Source organism: Acomys minous, assembly GCF_964271855.1.
Source record: "Acomys minous genome assembly, chromosome: 12".
Classification (NCBI taxonomy): Eukaryota; Metazoa; Chordata; class Mammalia; order Rodentia; family Muridae; genus Acomys; species Acomys minous.
In genome coordinates, this window is record NC_140493.1 from 80,345,748 (window position 1) to 80,364,696 (window position 18,949).

Sequence of the window (18,949 nt, forward strand, 5' to 3'; positions counted from 1 at the left end):
GCATTTACTTTTTAAGTTTAGTTGGGCCTTCACACTGCTGAGTGTGTGCACGAACCGCCAGTCGATTGCCATGGCTAAGGGCAGAACACGTGGACTAGTGAGTTGGCTGCAGGGCTCACCTGCAGCCCTGATGCTTACAGCATCCACTTAGATACGTTGGAGTGGCCCTGATTCACATGCCGTAGGGAAAGGTAAGGCCGGATTGAATTGAGTGCAGTTGGGCTGTGGCTCACTAGGGGGAGTAAAGGAGCAAGAGACCAGAAAGAGAGAGGTTGAAGACTTTTGGTTAAGTTTGTGAGTGCGTGCACTAGGGGGAGGAGGAGCCAGCTTGCACGTAGCTGCTCCACCCTCACTTTGTCAGCAGGTAGAGAGCGTGATTGCAGTCCCAGGGGAGGGAGTCAGAGCTAGAACACCAATTAGAAACCACAGGCTTCCTGCTGTAGGGAGTTGATCCAGAACTGTCTTTCTGGAAAGGAAGCCCCGGAATCCTGCCTTCTGACCGTCCAAGTCCATCCATGGTTCAGAGATACCGTCTTCTCCCTCTGGGATTGTCTGTGGTTTGGGTAGTGAATTATTATATTCACCAGTTTGTTTCTTATCTCTTCCAAGAACTGATCATTTAATACTCTGTTCAGAGGCTCGGGGGGGAAAAGGACTTTTGTTAGACTTCAGAGGTGGTTTTTGGATCGTCTTTAAGCATTTCCAGAGCTCTGGAGGACAGTAGCTCTTATCCTGGAATAAGTTTCTGCCTTTGACCCGCGCGGATTGCTTTTTCTGGCTTGGGAATTGCTCCGGCACCTACCTGTAGTGTGGACACTTGGTCTCACTGCAGAGTGAGAAGGTGGAAGACTGAGCCACACTGGGTTAAGCAGCTCAGATCCTTTTTAAAAGCAGGATTTATAAAAGCGTAATTGAATTTCTTTCACCCCGTGGATTCCAGTGGGCCCGACAGCACAACAGGTTTGCAGATTTCTTTTTGAAACTCTTGTTTTCTCCCTCCCTCTGTCTCAGCAAGAGTAAAGGATCTACGTAGCGAGTTTGTGTTCAGTTGCTTGGCTTTTCAGCACTTATTCTGAAAGCTTTATAGGATTTTTAAACGACCTCAGGACTCAGCATACTTTGTGCACTTATAGTTACTTAGGGGTGCGCATTTAACAATCTGATGTTTATAAAGAACCCCAAGTTTCCTAGAGCCTAAAAATACCCCAGATCTCCTCTGCTCAGCTTGATTTTTTTTCCGAGTGTTCAACCTAGAGACTGTGCCTTGTCACCTCCCTGCTCCCCCTATCTTGTATTCCCCACCCCCTTAAGGAATTCGAGAATGTGTTAGGGATAGTTCTTTGTTTTTCTTCTGAATCCAGAAGATTACAGATTGTAAAGTTTAGATATTAGTCGCCACAGCATGTGGAGGAAAGTCAAAGTGCAAGCTAGTCTCAAGCTGGAGAATAAAATCTGGAATCCCTGAGCAAGAAGGGGACGGTGGAGACAGAAATAAGAATTTTAACTGGGAAAATAATTGGAAAGCTAACCTATTCAAGTATCTCAATATGGAAGTTGGAAGAGATTTTGATGCTCAGATTAATTCTGTTCTATGTCAAAGGTATATAAATTTGTGCCGAATTTTACAGGCACTTTTGGAGGAACACAAAAAAATATAATGAAGTTCTTAGAAAGTATATAAATTCAGTAGGCCTAGAACTCCCGGGTTATGCTGAAACGCAGCTTAGCACAGACATTTTAATGCGTACATGCTGTAGCATCTTTAGACATCCCTCCCGGTGCGGCCTATCAAAAAGAAAATACCCTCGTGGATTTTAATCATTTACGGTTGACGATTTTTTCTGGCTTTAAAAGGGCATCCCTTCATGCTCTGAGCTGCAGTTGTTCGCACTCACCCTTGATGCACTGCCTTAGCTGTTTTCTTTCCTTGTTTTGTTCATCGACACTGGGTTTGGTGCTTCAGAAACCCGATACATATGGAAGACCCAACAGCCAGAGACCTGACATAATACCAACTCATGCTTGGATCTAAAGAGATACAAGGGAAATTCCAAAGAGAAGAGGTGGTAATTCTGCATTCTCGGTGACAATGGGAGAAAGCGACATACCTAGCCTGGAGGTGGGCTAAAAAAAAAGTCTTCTCTTCCTAATGAGGAATGCCACCTGCGCTTGGGAATATACTTTAGAAAAGGAAGGGAGGACCGGAATCTGACTTGGCTCCCTCTGTTTTCTGCACTGAGGACCGGCCTTTGGGATGAGCTAGCGGAAGCAGTATGCATGGCCGAAGAGCACTGGCGCAGCTGATAGCATGAGTGGCGGCCACCAGCCGCAGCTGGCTGTCCTCTGGCCCTGGCTGCTGATGGCGACCCTGCACGCAGGCTTTGGACACACGGGACTGGTGCTGGCAGCAGCGGTGGAGTCGGAAAGATCAGCAGAACAGAAAGCCATTATCAGAGTGATCCCCTTGAAAATGGACCCCACTGGAAAACTGAATCTCACTTTGGAAGGCGTGTTTGCCGGGGTTGCAGAAGTGACTCCAGCAGAAGGGAAATTGATGCAGGCAAGTATAACTTTATTCTGTTCCACTCTCCATCTGTTGGAAAGATGCCCTTTTTCTTTTGTTTGACAAACCAAAACCCACATTCAAGGGCCTCCGTTGCTTAGCTTTGTATTTATTCTTTGTGTGTGTGTGTGTGTGTGTGTGTGTGTGTGTGTGTGTGTGTGTGTGTGTGTATAGCACCTTACTGGTAGTTTAAGACAAATTCTTATTTTATATTTGAAGAAATATATAAGTTCTGTATTTTAGAAGATAAGCTGCCTACTTTAACCCGTATTGCATAACCTTTTGGGTTATACATAATACAACTTCTCTTTACGAACATGTGTTTGGGGCACTATTTTTGAGAGATGAAACATACAGGTGTATATTTAATTGACTTGAGGAACATAGCTTACATCCTGTTAAAATGTAAATATTAATTTTAATGATCAGGGGCACCCTGAAATTCTAGACTGCCCTTGGAGCATATTTGATTACAGTGTCACTTTTAAATTTTAGTCAAGCTTGAATGCTATAGCTGGCTTCCTACCACATGGCTACCCTATTGCTAATCCCCAAATGGAGAGGACCCAAGTGCAGACAGGGCTCCTGCTCCTTCTGGTCCGGTTTTTAAATGTACAGTTCAAAACTGTGTGTATGTATGTATAATTTTGACTCACAGAGTTTTTCCTGACACAATTTTTTTAGGCTTTCAGGCTGTAGTTCATTCTTTATGTGTTAAATATGTTAACTTACGGGGGCCATAGCCTGCTCATTCCTCATGGATCGTCCCTGTGGTGAAGGCAGAACTTGGTGAGCTGTGTTTTTTAAATGGGCAATCTACCGTCTTACTTCAGAAAAAGATGTTGCTTCTCTATTAAAACGTATTTTGTAAAATGGCACTTCTTGCTATAGCTTTTGGAGGCAGGTTTAAATGCTCTTAAATACGATCAGTCTCAGCAGCCAGCCAGATTTGTGTTTTGTGATGTGTATGGACTGTGAGTTTTAGTTCATGGCTCTATGAATTAAACCTTGTTGATACATACAGAAAGAAGGTAAGAACAGGAGCAGAATTATTTTTACAGAAATATTTTACAGAATTATTTTTCAAACGTGGTTATTTTAACTAGGTGTGGTGGCCCAATTCTTTAATCCCAGCACTCTGGATGCAGAGACTGATGAATCTCTTGGAGCCTAAGGCCAACCTGGCCTCCACAACAAATTTCAGAACAGACAGGGAAACAAAGAGACCCTGTCTCAAATTTTTAAAAACAACATTTTTTTTTATATACGGTTTAGTGATTCTGCGACTGTACTTCTTTGTCGGCATTTTGAAGCTGAGGTGAATGAAGAGGATAAAGAATTTAAGTAGCAGGTTCTGCTGGTTGGAAAGACAGACTGAAAAGTTGCCCTAAGGTTTGACATATATAAAAAGGCTACTTACCATCTAAGTTAGGCTCTGGGATGGAGCTAGGACGACTTAAAAGCTGAAGTAGTAACTCGCCGGGGATAGAGCGTTATGAAAGGAAACATGCTCCCTGGCCCTGCCTCCTAGTAGCCTGAAGCTTGAGGTGCCTGCCCTGTGAATTTTAGTGTAGACTGTTTTAGCAGTCTGTGTCTGTGAAGTCTTAGGGAGCCACACTCAGACCCTGTGAAAGCATGTTCAATAACTCAAGGATCTGCTCCGGGATGCAGCGTCCTCCTCCGGTTCACACTGGTTGTCTTCTCGTTTGGTAGAACTCTTTCCTATAGGGTCTGTATTTTCATAAAGGAAGTGACCTGTAAATCAGTGCTTTAATCCACAGTAGTCAACTAAATTCTCTTAATCGCTCGTGAAGACGAACTTTTTAATAAACATTGTAAGATTAAAATCTTTATTCACTATTTGATTAACCCTTTCAAAGAGCTCTGGGGTTAGGGACGCTTGGTTTGTGCATCTTGGATCCACGCTGTTTGCTTCTTATCAGATTACACTGCAGCCCAGTTTACTCCTGAGTCTGGCTAAGCAAGGCCTTCCATTTGGAGCTCTGCTTCTGTCCCTACATTTGCACCCTAACTATCTTGATAGGTAGCTGTGACCCAAGACCACAAGTGAGTACTTCCTTGTATCCTTCTATCTATGAATTATTCCTTTTAAGATTAGCTGTCTCAGCCAGGTGTGGCGGCACACACCTTTTATCCCAGCACTTGGGAGACAGAGGCAGGTAAGTTGAGTTGAAGGCCAGGCTGGTCTACAAAGTGACAGGGAAACCCTGTCTTGAAAAAAAAATTAAAAAGAAGAAGAAGGAGAAGAAGAAGGAGAAGGAGAAGGAGAAGAAGAAGAAGAAGAAGAAGAAGAAGAAGAAGAAGAAGAAGAAGAAGAAGAAGAAGAAGAAGAAGAAGATTAGCTGTCTCTAACGATTCTATTGGGCCTTTGTAAAAGTCAAGTAAAATGCATGCACGGGAGAGTTTATATAAAACAGTGGTTAAAAGGGAATAACCATGACACTCTGAACACTAGACATTCCTTTCGATTTTTCCCAAATTAATTCAGGATGCATACAGTTTCATGGGAACCAAATTAATTGGATTTCATTTGTGTTGCATATTTAATTTTCCTTAGGCAAAGGGAGCCATCTTATGACAATGTGCCTCCCTTTTGCTTAGTAATAAAATAGAGCATGCTACTGCCTTAAAATAATTTTTTTCTCAACTTTTTCTGATGGTTATAATTCTCACACACGAGTATCTGAAAGCCAAGCAGTGATGACTTTTTGTCTTAAATTCTTATTCCTCACCTTTTATGTTTACATTTCTCCTTGTTAGTTAGCAGTAACGTCTGGATATGTTCCCCCCCCCTCCTCTCTCGGTGTGTGTGTGTGTGTGTGTGTGTGTGTGTGTGTGTGTGCTGGAAGAAGGTGAAAAGGAGCATCTTTGATACTACTGCCTTCTATTTCTGAAGTCTTCTGTTTTCCTCCGTGTCTCATCCTATCCTATACTTATAAGTTTCTCTTTGAGTTACTGCATCTTCCTCATCTTCCTGCACGTTTGCCCTCCTCTCTGTTCAGCTCTCAGGTTCCCCCTGTGTTTGCCAAATCTTTCTTCCTCTTCTTTATTTCCTTTATTCACCCGCCCTCTTCCTTGTCTTCCATTCAGTTTGTATACTTAGAAAAACTCACCACTGCTATTCTGATCTATTGGGGCTTTTTTAAAAAATTAGCCATTAAAAAAAAAATCAGAGAAACAAATACCTCAAAAAACAGACCAAGGAGACTCTTGAGACCTTCTAATACTTGGTGGCAACTTATAAGGAGTATTATTGCATGATGGAAACTACAACCTGTATTTTTTTATTTGAACATATTCTTTGTCTTGTGCGTTTTTTGTTTGTTTGTTTGGTTGGTTGGTTGGTTGGTTTTGTTTTGTATTTTTGTTTGTTTTATTTTGCTTTTTGTTTTGTATTGGTTTTGTTTTTTGTTTTGTTTCGTTTTGTTTTGAAAACAGGGTTTCTCTGTGTAGCCTTGGCTGTCCTGGACTCACTTTGTAGATCAGGCTGGCCTCGAACTCACAGCGATCCGCCTGCCTCTGCCTCCCGAGTGCTGGGATTAAAGGTGTGCGCCACCACTGCCTGGTTCTTTGTTTTCTGGTTTTGCCATTGCTGATGGAAAATATCCTAGAACTGATTTCCAGTTTTCTGTCTTGCTTATATTTAGTTAGTATTTGTTTCTGTTTTTGCTGTCTAGCGATATTATGGGTACCACATCTATACACAATTGCGGTCATATTTTAAGCATTATTTAGAAGTCTTCTCTAAGCAAAAGAATACAAGAATCTTAGTGTAGCACAACAGAGGTCACCAACTCCTTGGCTACCACATCTTCCTGCTCAGCTGGTTGTCCTGGATTTTCTTAGACTCCAGGATAAAGTTATGATCAAGATTAGCATGCACTGGCTGCTGGGAGTCAGTTGACCTGCAATGGGAGCCATTTCACATTTGGCCAGTACCAGGCAGCACCTCCTGGACACTCGCCTTCTCACTCTACCTACCTGTCAGCATGTGCTCACCCCTTTTTAAATTTTGACTTTATTTGTATTGAGCACCTTAAGCTTTTAAATTAAAGTTTCTGTTGCAAGCTATGGATCTAAGGAATTAACTAACCCCGAGGAGCTGTGTGATTGGAACAAAATAACTTTTACCTCAGTGGGTGTCTGTGACCCTGAGGGATTTAAATGACAGCTACCAAACTGACACCACACATTTGTACTAGCTTGTTGAGTTATCATGGTATGTTTATGAGAGAAAGTGTTCAATACATTTATTTCTCACATCTTACAGGAAAGGAAACTGAGGACTTACTTTCTCTAAGGGGATAAATAACTAGTATTAGTGAGCTTGGCATAGCTGGAGGTTGAGCTGTAGAGCCGTGCTTCTCCAGGTCTGAAATCCTGTACATGCCAAAGGTGGACAAAATGCCAGAGCGCCATTGTCAGAGGTTGGCGCTGGAGACACAGTAGTGGTACACCTTGTGGTAATGTCCGCGTTGGTACTCTTTCTCACTGTGAGTTTGATTTGCAGAAATATGAGCAAGTCTGAATGTTTGTCCAGTACCTCTGTTACCTTTCTGCTCATTCTAAAATGTGATGACTATTAACACCAGGAGCTCAGACAGTAAATTCTGAAATAGCATGCAGTTAACGGACATTGCGTAAGTGAGGTCCTTGGATGCAGATTTCAGAGTAGGTTTTACGATTTTTTGCTCTGCTGCCAGCCTTTAAAAGAACTACAGAGTAAATATTCAGGGTACAGTCAACTCTTAGTTATTCATGTTAATGGAGGTGCAGAAGACAAAATTAATAACCGACGTTGGAATGTACTCAGAAACACATTATCAGATACAGTGTGCCCAGATGTGAGCCCTGCTCAGGCCTTCTACATTTGGCTCTTTGTTGCACAGCACCTGGCATCCTGGGGAAGGAAGAAGATGCAGGATATTTTTTGAGAATGTTTATTTGTGTGTATTGGAGTTTTGACTGCATGGATGTGTACCTATTGTCTACCCGGAACCTGAGGAGGCCAGAAAAGGGCATTGGAGCCACGGAACCAGAATCACAGACAGTTGTGAGCCGCCATGTGGGTGCTGGGAATTGAACCCTGGTCTTCTGAAGAGCAGCCCATGTCCTTAATTGCTGAGCCATCTCTCCAGCCCAAGCTGCAGTATATTTTTCAGGTTAAGAGGGAACCTCTTGCTGAGTGTGGAGGCAGATGCCAGAAACCCAGAACTCAAGAGACCAAACCCAGGGGCTCCATAATGAATTCAAGGCCACTCCTGGGCAATTTAGTGAGACTCTGTTTTAAACAAAGAAACAGAACAAAATCAGCAAAAACAAAGAGCTGTGTCCTTTTTAATTACCTATAAAGCCAGGCATGGTGGCACACACCTTTAATCCCAGCACTTGGGAGGCAGAGACAGGTGATTGCTGTAATTCTGAGGCCAGTTTGGTCCAGGATAGCCAGGACTATGCAGAGAAACCCTATCTCTGGAGAAAAAAAAAAAAAGAATTAATAAATGAATTGTGCTTTAACTATTGTTCCCACCGTCTATGTAGTGTTCACTTAGCAGCTTCTGTGGGCAGGCAATTTCCTGGTGTTATACTAAACTGTGTGCAATTAGCCAGTTTACTTTTTTATACAGGATTTAAAAAATATTTCTAGAGAGCTAAGTGGCAGTGTCTCAGCCATTAATCCCAGCACTCAGGAAGTAAAGGCAAGCAGATCTCTTGAGTCAAAGGCCAGCCTGATCTACAGAGTGAGTTCCAGGACAGCCCAGGTTACACAGACAAACACTGTCTCAACAAACACATACTTATACCATATACATACATACACACATGCATAATACATACATATGTGACTTTACTTGTTTTGCATTTTGTTCACTTGAAATGAGTTTTTTGTTTGTTTGTTCTTGTTGCCATTTGTTGGTAAATACAATAGAGGGAAATGTTATAAACAAACAAGGCCTTATTATTACTGTACTGGCATTCAGAAATGGTGGCAGGGTATTGTAGAGAAGAATGTGAGAACAATATTCATTAAACTTACGTGGCAGTTTTCTTCCAAGAAATGGACGTTGCTTCCTAAATTCTCGCCAGCCAGATAGGAAGAGGTAACGTTTTACAGGAAACACTGAGGGCAAGCAAGGAGGCTAGAGCAGAGCGCAGAGGCAGCACCACTGTGCTCCACAGCAGCCGGAAGAGAAGGCGTGTGCCAAGCACCTGCCTCAGTTCCCAGCACCCACATGGAGCTCACAGCTGCCTGTAGCCCCACTTCCAGGGCATCTGGCTTCTTCTGGCTTCTGCAGACACCAAGGAAATGTGTACTGCACAGACATACATGCATGGGAAACACACACACGTATGAAGTAGTGATTTAAAATATTTTCTAAGTAAAAGTAACTGTTTGTTGGGTTGTTTGTTTGAGACAGGCTAGCCCTGTGTAGAGCAGGCTGGTCTGAATTCAATATGTAGACCAGGCTACCTATGAACTCCCGGAGATTTGGCCTCCTGGGTGTTGCGATTAAAGGCATGAGAAATTTTTTTTTTTCAAGACAGGGTTTCCTTGTGTAGCCTTGGCTGTCCTGGACTCGCTTTGTAGACCAGGCTGGCCTCGAATTCACAGGGATCCGCCTGCCTCTGCCTCCTAAGTGCTGGGATTAAAGGCGTGCGCCACTATGCCCGGCTGAGAAATCTTTTTTTTTTTTTTTAAAGCTATCTGAGGATGCAGACTCCACGGGTCAATTGTATTATGTGAAGAGCTAAGACATTGTTAATGCCTGAGGTAGTTCCTCCTTGGATAAATGCCCTCCGTGTGATAAATTAGTCAAGAAAACTGTTGATGAAGCAGCCGCCCAACCTCATCTCCAAAAGCCCTTTGACCTGATGTCTGGACCTGTGCTTTCTATTCTCTTGAGAATTGTTAGAGTAAGAGGGCAAGTCTGTGCAGTGACCTTTAAGGATCTGAGCTGCTCCTTCTTTCCTCTCATCTCCCCATCATTTGGCTCCAGCCGCTCAACCCCTCAGCTGGACTGCATATTTCTACTCCATGGTAGCCTTCTTGTTGGGCGCTCAGCCATAATCACTCAGACCCCAGATGAGGCCTTCCTCTGCCATCCTTAACGCTCTTCTTGTTCTCTCCATGGCCCATACGCCCCTGCTAGGATTTATTATTATTTTTCAACCCATTGTCTCTAATGACATTTTCTTTTTCTAGTTGCCTGTCTCCTTTTAGTAAACCGTGAGCACTGTGAAAATAGATTTTTTTTTTAACTTTTGCTAAATAGCTCTAGCCCTAGACATAGTGCATTATAATATCAGGTGGAGCCTTAGCAATCAATGTTTGTTGAGTCAACATAAGCAACTTGGAGCTGAGAGAGAATTCTTGGACAAAACAGGTTTACTTATCTCATCGCATTTCAGTTATTTTGACTACAGCCAACTTTTTTGTTTGTTTTACCATTTTTTGTTTTTCGAGACAGGGTTTCTCTGTGTAGCCTCGGCTGGCCTGGACTCACTTTGTGAGTGAGTGCTGGGATTAAAAGCATGCGCTACCATCCATGCCTGGCTAACTACAGCCAACTTTTATTTTATTTTGTTTCTTTGGTTTTTTTTTTTCCAAATCAACCATGGCTAGTTATCATGAGTATATTTGATGTGTTCCTTTATACAACATTTTACTGTTTATCTATTAACTGGTTGACTCTGGAGATGGGTTCCAACCACCCTAAGCAAGCACTTTCTCACTAATCTTCTGTTTCAGCCCCTACTTAGCACTTACTTGTTTGTGTGCTTGCTTCTTTGGTGGGCGGTTTTGTTTTTTTGAGACAGGGTCTCACTGTATACCCTTGTCTAGCCTGGCGTTTGCTGTGTAGAGCAGGCTGGCCTTGAACCTGTTGTTAGTGTCCTGCTTCTACCTCCCAAGTGCTAGTACCACCAAACCCAGCTCCTGACTCAGCATTTATTTCATGGCTAGTTCAGTTCAACCTTTGTTTCTGAGGAAATTCTGGTTTTCCAAGAAAGAGAGTATTGGGTAGTGATTTAAACCTTTGATTACAGGATATTAACATATATCCAAAAAAACCTCATCTTCTTAGTTCGTAAACTTGTGATTCATAAAGTAGTGGTTTTTCGTGCCTTTGTCTGAGTGTGTGAGTGTGAGTGTGTGTGTGTGTGTGTGTGTGTGTGTGTGTGTGTGTGTGTGTGTGTGTCCATCTGTCTGGACTCACTTTGTAGACCAGGCTGGCCTCCAACTCACAACAATCTGCCTGCCTCTGTCTCCTGAGTGCTGAGATTAAAGGTGTGCACCACTCGCCTGCCTGTGTCTACCACTTTTGCTGTTTCCTAAAGCATGTATGCAGAATGTTCATTCTTTCTTGTTGTTTTTTCCCCCAAAAACATTTTCTGTATTCTGGTCAATTAATCAATCTAAAAGAAAATCTTTCACTGGTCCAGGCTTATGTGCTGTTGTTTATTTATGTCACTTAGAGCTGTGTTTCTGGAATATTCTCATGGCTACTTCTTCACCCTTGTGAAGGATGGATTAGCTCTGTGTTGAAGCCAAGGTTTACTACTATAGAGTCTTCAGTTGCTACAGTTAAAATAGTTTTTGTGTGGAGTGGGGAGGGGGAGGGGAAGCATCAGGTACTCCACCTGGTAAATCATTAAAATTCAAGGTAGAATAAAATACCTAGCCCATTTTTTTTTTCATTTTACAGATAAAGAATTGAATCCAAGAAAATGTTTGTCCACCAAAGGACTGGTTTATTTTACTGGCTGATATTTTAAACCAAGATTATTCATTTTAAACAATGTGTTGACATTGCTGGAAATAAAAAAACAGATAGTCTATTAAGAAGATAATGTAGCTGGACATGGTGACATACACATATAATTGCAGAATTAAGAAAACCTAGGCAGGAGAACTGCTGAGAGCTCGGTGCCAGCCCGGGTTACATAACAAGTTTGAAGCAAGCCTGGACCACAGAGTAAGACCCTCTGTCAAAAACTTAAAGAAAAAAAAAAAAGCTAGTATGGTGGCTCACACCTGTAATCCCAGCAATAAAGGAGACTGAGTCAGGAGAATTGCCTGCCTGGATCAGGCTAGCCAGGGAAACAGAGTGAGATCTTGTCTCAAAACCAGCAGCAGCAACAGCAAAAACCAAAAACAGGGCTGGAGAAATGGCTCAGCAATGAAGAGCACTTGCTGCTCATAGACCACCCAGGTCCAGCACCCACAAGGTGCCTCACAACTGCCTCGCAACTGCCTGTATCTCCAGTTCTGAGGGCACTGATGGCATGCATGTGGTGCACAGACGTTTATACTGACAAACACTTGTACACATAAAAATAATATTTTAAAGGGTAATAATTGATTGATTTTTTAAAAAAGATACCGTACTGGGGATATATCTCAGTGATAAGTGTTTGTCTTGTATGCGTATGGCCCTAGCTCTGAGCCTAAATTTCACAAGGGAAGAAAAGTTCTGTCTGTCTGTCTGTCGTCTATCTATCTATGGCAGTGTGAACTAATAGTTCTGTACTCGGGAGGATTTTTAAATTCAAAATTAATGAGCTACAGAGTAAGACTCTGTTAAAAAAAAAAAAACAACAGAAGACATTGCTGGCTATATTGGGATGTCTTTCATCTTGATTGCTTTAAAACAAGTCAAGAAAAGAAAACAAGCTCTGTCACTCTGTCACAGTTTAGCATTACTTTATGTGGTTCGTGTCAGTTATTCTACCATAAAAGTCACTGTAGACCAAGTGGATTGATCATCTGAAAGCAAGATGCTCTTGGAAGTCCAGGCAGAGAAAATTCATCCCAAGCGGAAGCTATTCTGGCTTCCCTAGGTGCTGACAGTGGTGGTTCCCTTACTGCGCTGCTGGGGCTGTTGCTAGAGGAAACCAGCACAGCACTTCCCCTGGTCCAGCCCAGGAACAGCATCCTCAACACCAGCAGGGCCGTGTGTGATGGACAGCAGAGGAAAATTACAGGCATAAAAGTGCCAGAGCCCCAGCGTTTATTTTCCTCTCTCCAGAGTTGCTCAATATGGCTGGGCATGTGGCTCAAGTAGCAGGGCACTAGCTAGCGTCATGAGGCCCTGGATTGAGTTTCTAGCACCACAAGTAAATAAATAAAAGTCAAAACAGAATTAACAAAATGAAAGAAAATGACTGTGGCAATTCAGCCTTGAGTTCCCTGTGATTGAAGCAAAAACAAAGTAATATTAAGTTTTAACCGAAGCAGCTTTAAGTAGCTTAAAGACAGAGGCCAGCTGCCACCCAAGTTGATGAATTGCTGCTCATAAATGCAGGTTATAATGCTCGCTGTGCAGTCCTGCATCTTTGTGCTCCTCAGCAGCATGCTCTTTAGAAGTCCAAATAGCTAACCATGCTGGCTTTCATTCGGATTGCACATTTCTGAGATGTGCAAGAGGTCCTGTTGAAACCTTTACCTTCAAATAGAATTCTATACAGCAAGAATTTCTTTTCTTTCTTTTTCTTTTTCTTCTTTCTTTCTTTCTTTCTTTCTTTCTTTCTTTTTTCTTCTTCGAGACAGGGTTTCTCTGTTCTGGATTCACTTTGTAGACCAGGCTGGCTACAAACTCGCAGCGATCCACCTGCTTCTGCCTCCCAAGTGCTGGGATTAAAGGCGTGCGCCACCACCGCCCGGTTTTCAGTAGGAATTTTGAGTTGATAATCTCAAGTGTTTTGGTTCTGATTCTTCACAACCTGAATTCTATGAAGAAAAAAAAAATCAGATTTATTATAGAGAAAGTGAATTATTTGGATCCATCTCTCTTTAACAACAACAAACTGCATCTTAATGTAACAGTTGTTTGAGATGCAGTCTTATGTAGCCCAGGCAGACCTCGAATGCCTCATGTGACCTAAGTGATCTTGAAGTCCTGAGCCTTCTGTCTCGGTTTCCCAAGCATAGGGCTTACAGAGCTATAACATGGTACCTGTCTTTAGGGGTGTGGTAGGGGTGGGATCCAGGGCCTTGTCCATACTGGGCCAGCAGTCCACCGCCCGAGGGGTGTACCTGACACAAGGCTGGCTTTTTACAAATAGTTGATTTTAACTCTAGTTGAATGTTATAGCCTCATTCTCCAAAATCTGTTGGCTTTAATATAATTTTGAGGGGTCTATCAACATTATAAGCTGCTATGAGGTTAGTAAACCATAATGGTATGCACACCTTTAGATTATTATTACACTTTTATCTAGATTATTTGGGACCACTTAGTTGCTTCTTGTGAGTATATACAGAGCCCATAGGTGCCTTATGACTATTTAAGAAGGAAAAGTAGATTGGCTATGATGAGCTGTAATCTCAGCACCTGGCAAGTGGAGGCAAAGAACGTCTTCGCTGTGAATTTCAGGCCAGATTGTGTAACATAGTGAGGCCCCGTCCCAAACAAATGAGATGCCTAAAACAGCAATGCAAGATCCTTTCTACCTTTAAACTTTTAGAATGGTTATTATTGTTGTTGTTGAAGTAGGTATAGTATATGCCAGATTTCAAGGTTATCCCTGTAATCCCAGTGCTTAGGAAGCAAAGGCAGGAGGAGATCAGGAGTCAAGGCCGGTCTTGAGCAACCTGTCTCAAAAAAAAAAAAAAAAAAAAGACAAAAAGTAGGAAAAACTTTCTCTTTTCTTTCTTTTTTCGTTTGTTTGTTTGTTTTGAGGCAGAGTCTCTCTGTGTAGCCCTGGCTACAGTTTTACATTTTTATGTGTGAGTGTTTGCCTGTATATATGTTTGTTTGTGCTCCACATGCATGCCCAGTGCCACAGAGGGCACTGGATACTTGGGGCTGGAGTTACAGACAGACAGTGCTGAGCTGCTATGTGAGCACTGAGAACTGAACCTGGTTCCTCTGGAAAAACAGCAACACTCTTAACCACTGAGCCATCTTTCTAGCCACTTAAAGGGATATATGTCTCATGCATCCATCCATCCGTCATCTATCTGTCCATCCATCCGTCCATCCATCCATCCATCCGTCTGCCCATCCATCCATCTGTCCATCCTTTTCTCTATTAGACAAAGTCTCACTCTATAGTTTAGGCTGGTCTTGAACTTGCAACAGTCCTCCTACTGCTTTCTCCCATTTATAGGGATTATAGGTGGCCTTGCCATACCAGGATCCTTTTATCTGAGATTAAAATATGTGGTAGATGCTGCAAAACAGAAAACCAAAACCAAAACCACCCCCCAAGTCTGATTAAATTAAAGTCACAGGACAAGTTTGTAGCAGACAGCCCCGTGATCTCTGCTGTCTTCCTGGTCCTGTTCTGTCCTGACGTTTTTTAACATGGAGAGAAGCGAGGAGTCTTTCTCTGTTGTTTTAGATTTTAAAGTTCCTTTAGTTGAACTGAGGAGCTCTACACTAAAACTCACCAAAACTGTTTCCAGGCCCTATGATGGAACCATGTAGACCTCAGGCGCTAAGCAATGCCTGAGGGAATCTAGTGGAGCCTTAAGAAAGACCTGGGAGACCTAGAGATAACCTAGAACCAAGGGGCCATGGGCGAGAGTCAAAGCAGTACGAGCCTGAGCTTTGAAAACATTGTGAGCCTGAATTACTAGAGATATGCTAATTACACAAGCACTAAGATTTCAGAGCAGTTGGTAGGTGTTCATGCTCCAGTTTGCAAGGGTGGAAATAGAGCCTTCTGCTTAGTTACTAACCCTTGTTCCTAAACCGCGACTGTCTCTTCACTGCATAACCCCAGAAAACTTCTGCCTGCAAAAAATAAATAAATAAATAAATAAATAAAAATAAAGAAAAAGAAGAAGAAGAAGAAGAGGAGGAAGAAGAAGAAGAAGAAGAGGAAGAGGAAGAAGAAGAAGAAGAAGAAGAAGAAGAAGAAGAAGAAGAAGAAGAAGAAGAAGAAGAAGAAGAAGAAGAAGAAGAAGAAGAAGAAGAAGAAGAAGAGGTTTGTGAGGGCCTACAGTAAACACAAAAGCACCTTCCTGGAGGCCAGTCAGCAGAGGCAGCTTGTACAGGCAGGCCTGTGCCTCTCAAAGTCTGGGCGTCAGAGTCTTTCCCCAGGGGGTTTCCAACTCGTTTGCACTTCAGAAAAATGTTTTCTTTCTCCTGCTGTTCACGCCCTGCAAGGAATTTTCTTCTAACCAAAAAAAAAAAAAAAGTTTTATAATCAAAGATGCTTGTCCTTAGTTGTTGGACGTCAAAGAAAGTTTGGGGGAGACTAGGGGATTAAGTGAGTGCCCAGAATTTATTTTGAATGCAAAATTGCAACATTAGCAAGCCGCCGCCCCCCCCCCCAACATGTACTTAGAGCTGAATGGAGGCTGTGGTACTGCATCTTTATCCCGCCTTGTTTAGATTAGCTACAGTGAGGTACAAAATGGCTTGAGTTCCTCTGTCTTTGAGCTTGGATTTATCTCAGGAATGTTGGGTTTTGAGCTGCAGATTTACTAGACGAGGCCACCCAGCCTATGTGTCTGCTATTTTATAACCTTGTATTTGGAAACTTCGGGTACTGTGGAGAAACTTCAACAACAAAACCGTCTCTTTTAACCTTCATTGCTTCAACTCCTGGGAACTTGGTGTTTCTTTCTGGGCAGTTGATGATGTCACCAAATTTTGGGAGCCACATTCTCTGCATTCCCTACTGTCTCTGAGCTGTTGATGATGTCATTCTCTCCCACAAAGGAAACCTCAGCACCCCGAGGGCCTGAACTCAGGTCTTGGCAGGTAAAAGAAGGAGGAACTCGTTTTTAGATTTAAACTGATTGAGTCAGGCAAAGAGGCATGGCCACATTCAGCGCTGTCACACTGCCCCAGCTCACTTGTCATCTAATGAGAGAAGGCTGTAAATTACAGAACTGCTTTTCTGGTGAGAACAAAGATTCACTTAATATTTCAATTTTTACACTTTGGGCATCTATAGGATGTTTCCTTTGAGCTTTCTGCTCCCACTTAAATGCCCTCTCTTCATCCAGGAAAGTTCTAAGCTTTGGAAATGCATTTGTATATTAGCATTTTCTCTCATAGAACAGATTAATAACAACAACAACAACAACAACAACAACAAAAAGACGAAAGTGATGGGTAAAGCAAAAAAGCAAATTCGGTAAATTGTGCCAGAGCAAAGTACAGTGTTACCTTAATCTTAGCTTTGTGGTTGTGAACTGAAGAGAGATTTTTGCCCTTGGAGACCGAGTGGTGGCTGGAAATTGAATTCCAGGAGCACCCAAAAATGCTCAGTTTCCAATAGTGGCAGTTACCAGTGCCCCCCACAAGGATTCTGTGAGCACTCTCAGAGCTTTCTTGTGGTGTCCTTGTGGTTAAAAACTCACATCATCAGTTACAAAGGTTTGCCCTGAAGACAAACCCCTGAGAAACATCACTTGTCTATCTTTGCCACTAAAAATAATCTTTTATGCATTTTTCTTTTCTGAACTAACATGCTATAGTTTTGTGGGTTTTTTTTTTACAGTCTTTTTTATAGACTCATCAGCAAAAGACAAGTCTCAAAAGGTTTTTTGAAATTTAATTTTATTTATGTGTGTGTGTGCGCGCACTTTGTGTCAGTATATGCCACATGTGTGGGGTTCCTGTGGAGGACAGGAGGAGGAGAGCAATATCTTGGGACTGTAGTTACAGGCAGCTGTGAGCCACCCAGTATGGGTGCTGGCAACCGCACCTGGGCCCTGGGGAAGGAAGGGCGGCTAGTCTTAACCACTGAGCTATCTCACCAGCCCTCTCAAAGGTTTTAAGCGCACTAGTTTGCTCTAGGATGGTAATGCAAACCATGAAATAAGTGGATTTACCATCTTATTCTACTTAGCAGTGAAAACTTCCCCGTTCAGGATCAGTCTATAAGGACTGATGAAGGAAGCTAAGCATGGTTCAGCTTAATTAGCATTTGGATGGGAGAAAACAAATCACTGTCAGAGGGAAAAAGAAAAGGAATGAAGGAAAGAAATTAGGAAAAAGAAATGTTGTATCAAGGCATGAAATTCCAGGTGACGGGAAGACCACCTACTCTGAACATAAGCATTAGTGTTTGAAGGGAGTAATGGCACACACCTTTAGTGGCAGCACTCAGGAGGCTGAAACAGGCAGATCTCAGGGAGTTTGAGGCCATCCTGGTCTACAAAGAGAGTTCTAAGCCAGCCAGGGCTACTTAGAGACACCTTGTCTCAAAAGAACAACAAAGCCCCAAACTCAAACAAACAAACAAACAAAACAAACCCCACCAACCTTGTTTATTTTGGTATTATTAAAGAGTTTTTAAAAACTATATTAGGGGAAAAACTATATTAGGATCATATAAGTAAAGTTTGCTGAAAATAATAGTCCTTCTAGCCTAGATAAAGACCTAGAAAATTAAACTAAACTATAAGGCAGAGGTGGGGGTGGGGAGAAGATCTAATCTGTAGCTGATTTCATGTTAACAGTCTTATTTCTCCTGAGTTGTACATTTGAACCAAATCAATGTTGTTATATAAAACGCTTGTGTTTTCCAAGTCATGTCATTTCTCAAGGCATGGGACAAGATTTTATATTTTGCTTCCACTTTTGCTGCTTTCTAAAGGGAATCTGAGCTGCAGAGTGTCTGGCATGTTTCCACAGTCCTGCCAGACCACCTGCCCTAGCAGAGACAGTGGAATCCAAAGTTAAGTGCTTTACAACTGCACCTGCCTTGTAAATGCTGCCAGAAGATCTGAGTTTTCTCCTGGAGCTCAACTACCCAGACACTGTACTAGTTCCTGACACCCAAATAGTGGCTGCATGGCACACCCTCATTTCAAGAGCACCAGAACAGAGCGAGTTCTCCCATGGCCACTTCTGTAGGCTTTGGCATGGCGCTTGGTGGTCATTCTATTGTCTATCCAGTGGAGGAGATGTAATGTCTTGGTTTTCCCGTGTGCACTTGGCTTTCAAGACTTCTGTGAGGATCTACTGATGGCAACACATAACTTGATTCTTGAAACTAATCTTGTGCAATTCTGCATCTAAAGAACTTGAATGCGTATGATCTACCCAAAATGGAGAAGACGCATTCCGGAGAGCGCCGTGCGGCGTCCTCGGGTGGGAAGCTGCTCTGTCTATCTGCTTGCCAAGTTCCAGCAGGTTATCTGCTTGGCCACCAATGAAAGCATCTTTAATTAGGCAGTTGTTTGGGAAGTAAGTAACAAACAATCTTAGGAACATTTCTTTTTTTTTTTTCCTTTTGAATTATTGGAGTGTTTCTTGGGTTCCTTCAGGGCAGAATTGCCTCCTTAGCTTTTATTTTTTTGTATACAACTGGGAGCATTCTAGCCTAAGAACATAATTTTTATCACCAACCAAATAGGGCTATTTGCATAGTACCCCCATGTGATGATGTGCTATAATG

At 42.4% G+C, this 18,949-nt stretch overlaps 1 protein-coding gene across 1 annotated transcript in view; it reads left to right on the top strand.

Moving 5' to 3' along the window:
• Positions 1-378: 378 nt before the first annotated feature.
• RNF43 (ring finger protein 43) overlaps positions 379-18,949 on the top strand; it is a 75,907-nt gene continuing 57,336 nt past the window's right edge. Inside the window, exon 1 of the mRNA XM_084749546.1 lies at positions 379-2,560. Coding sequence (XP_084605672.1) covers positions 2,309-2,560 — 252 coding nt within the window. The 5' untranslated portion in view covers positions 379-2,308. The remainder of the gene's footprint in view (positions 2,561-18,949) is intronic.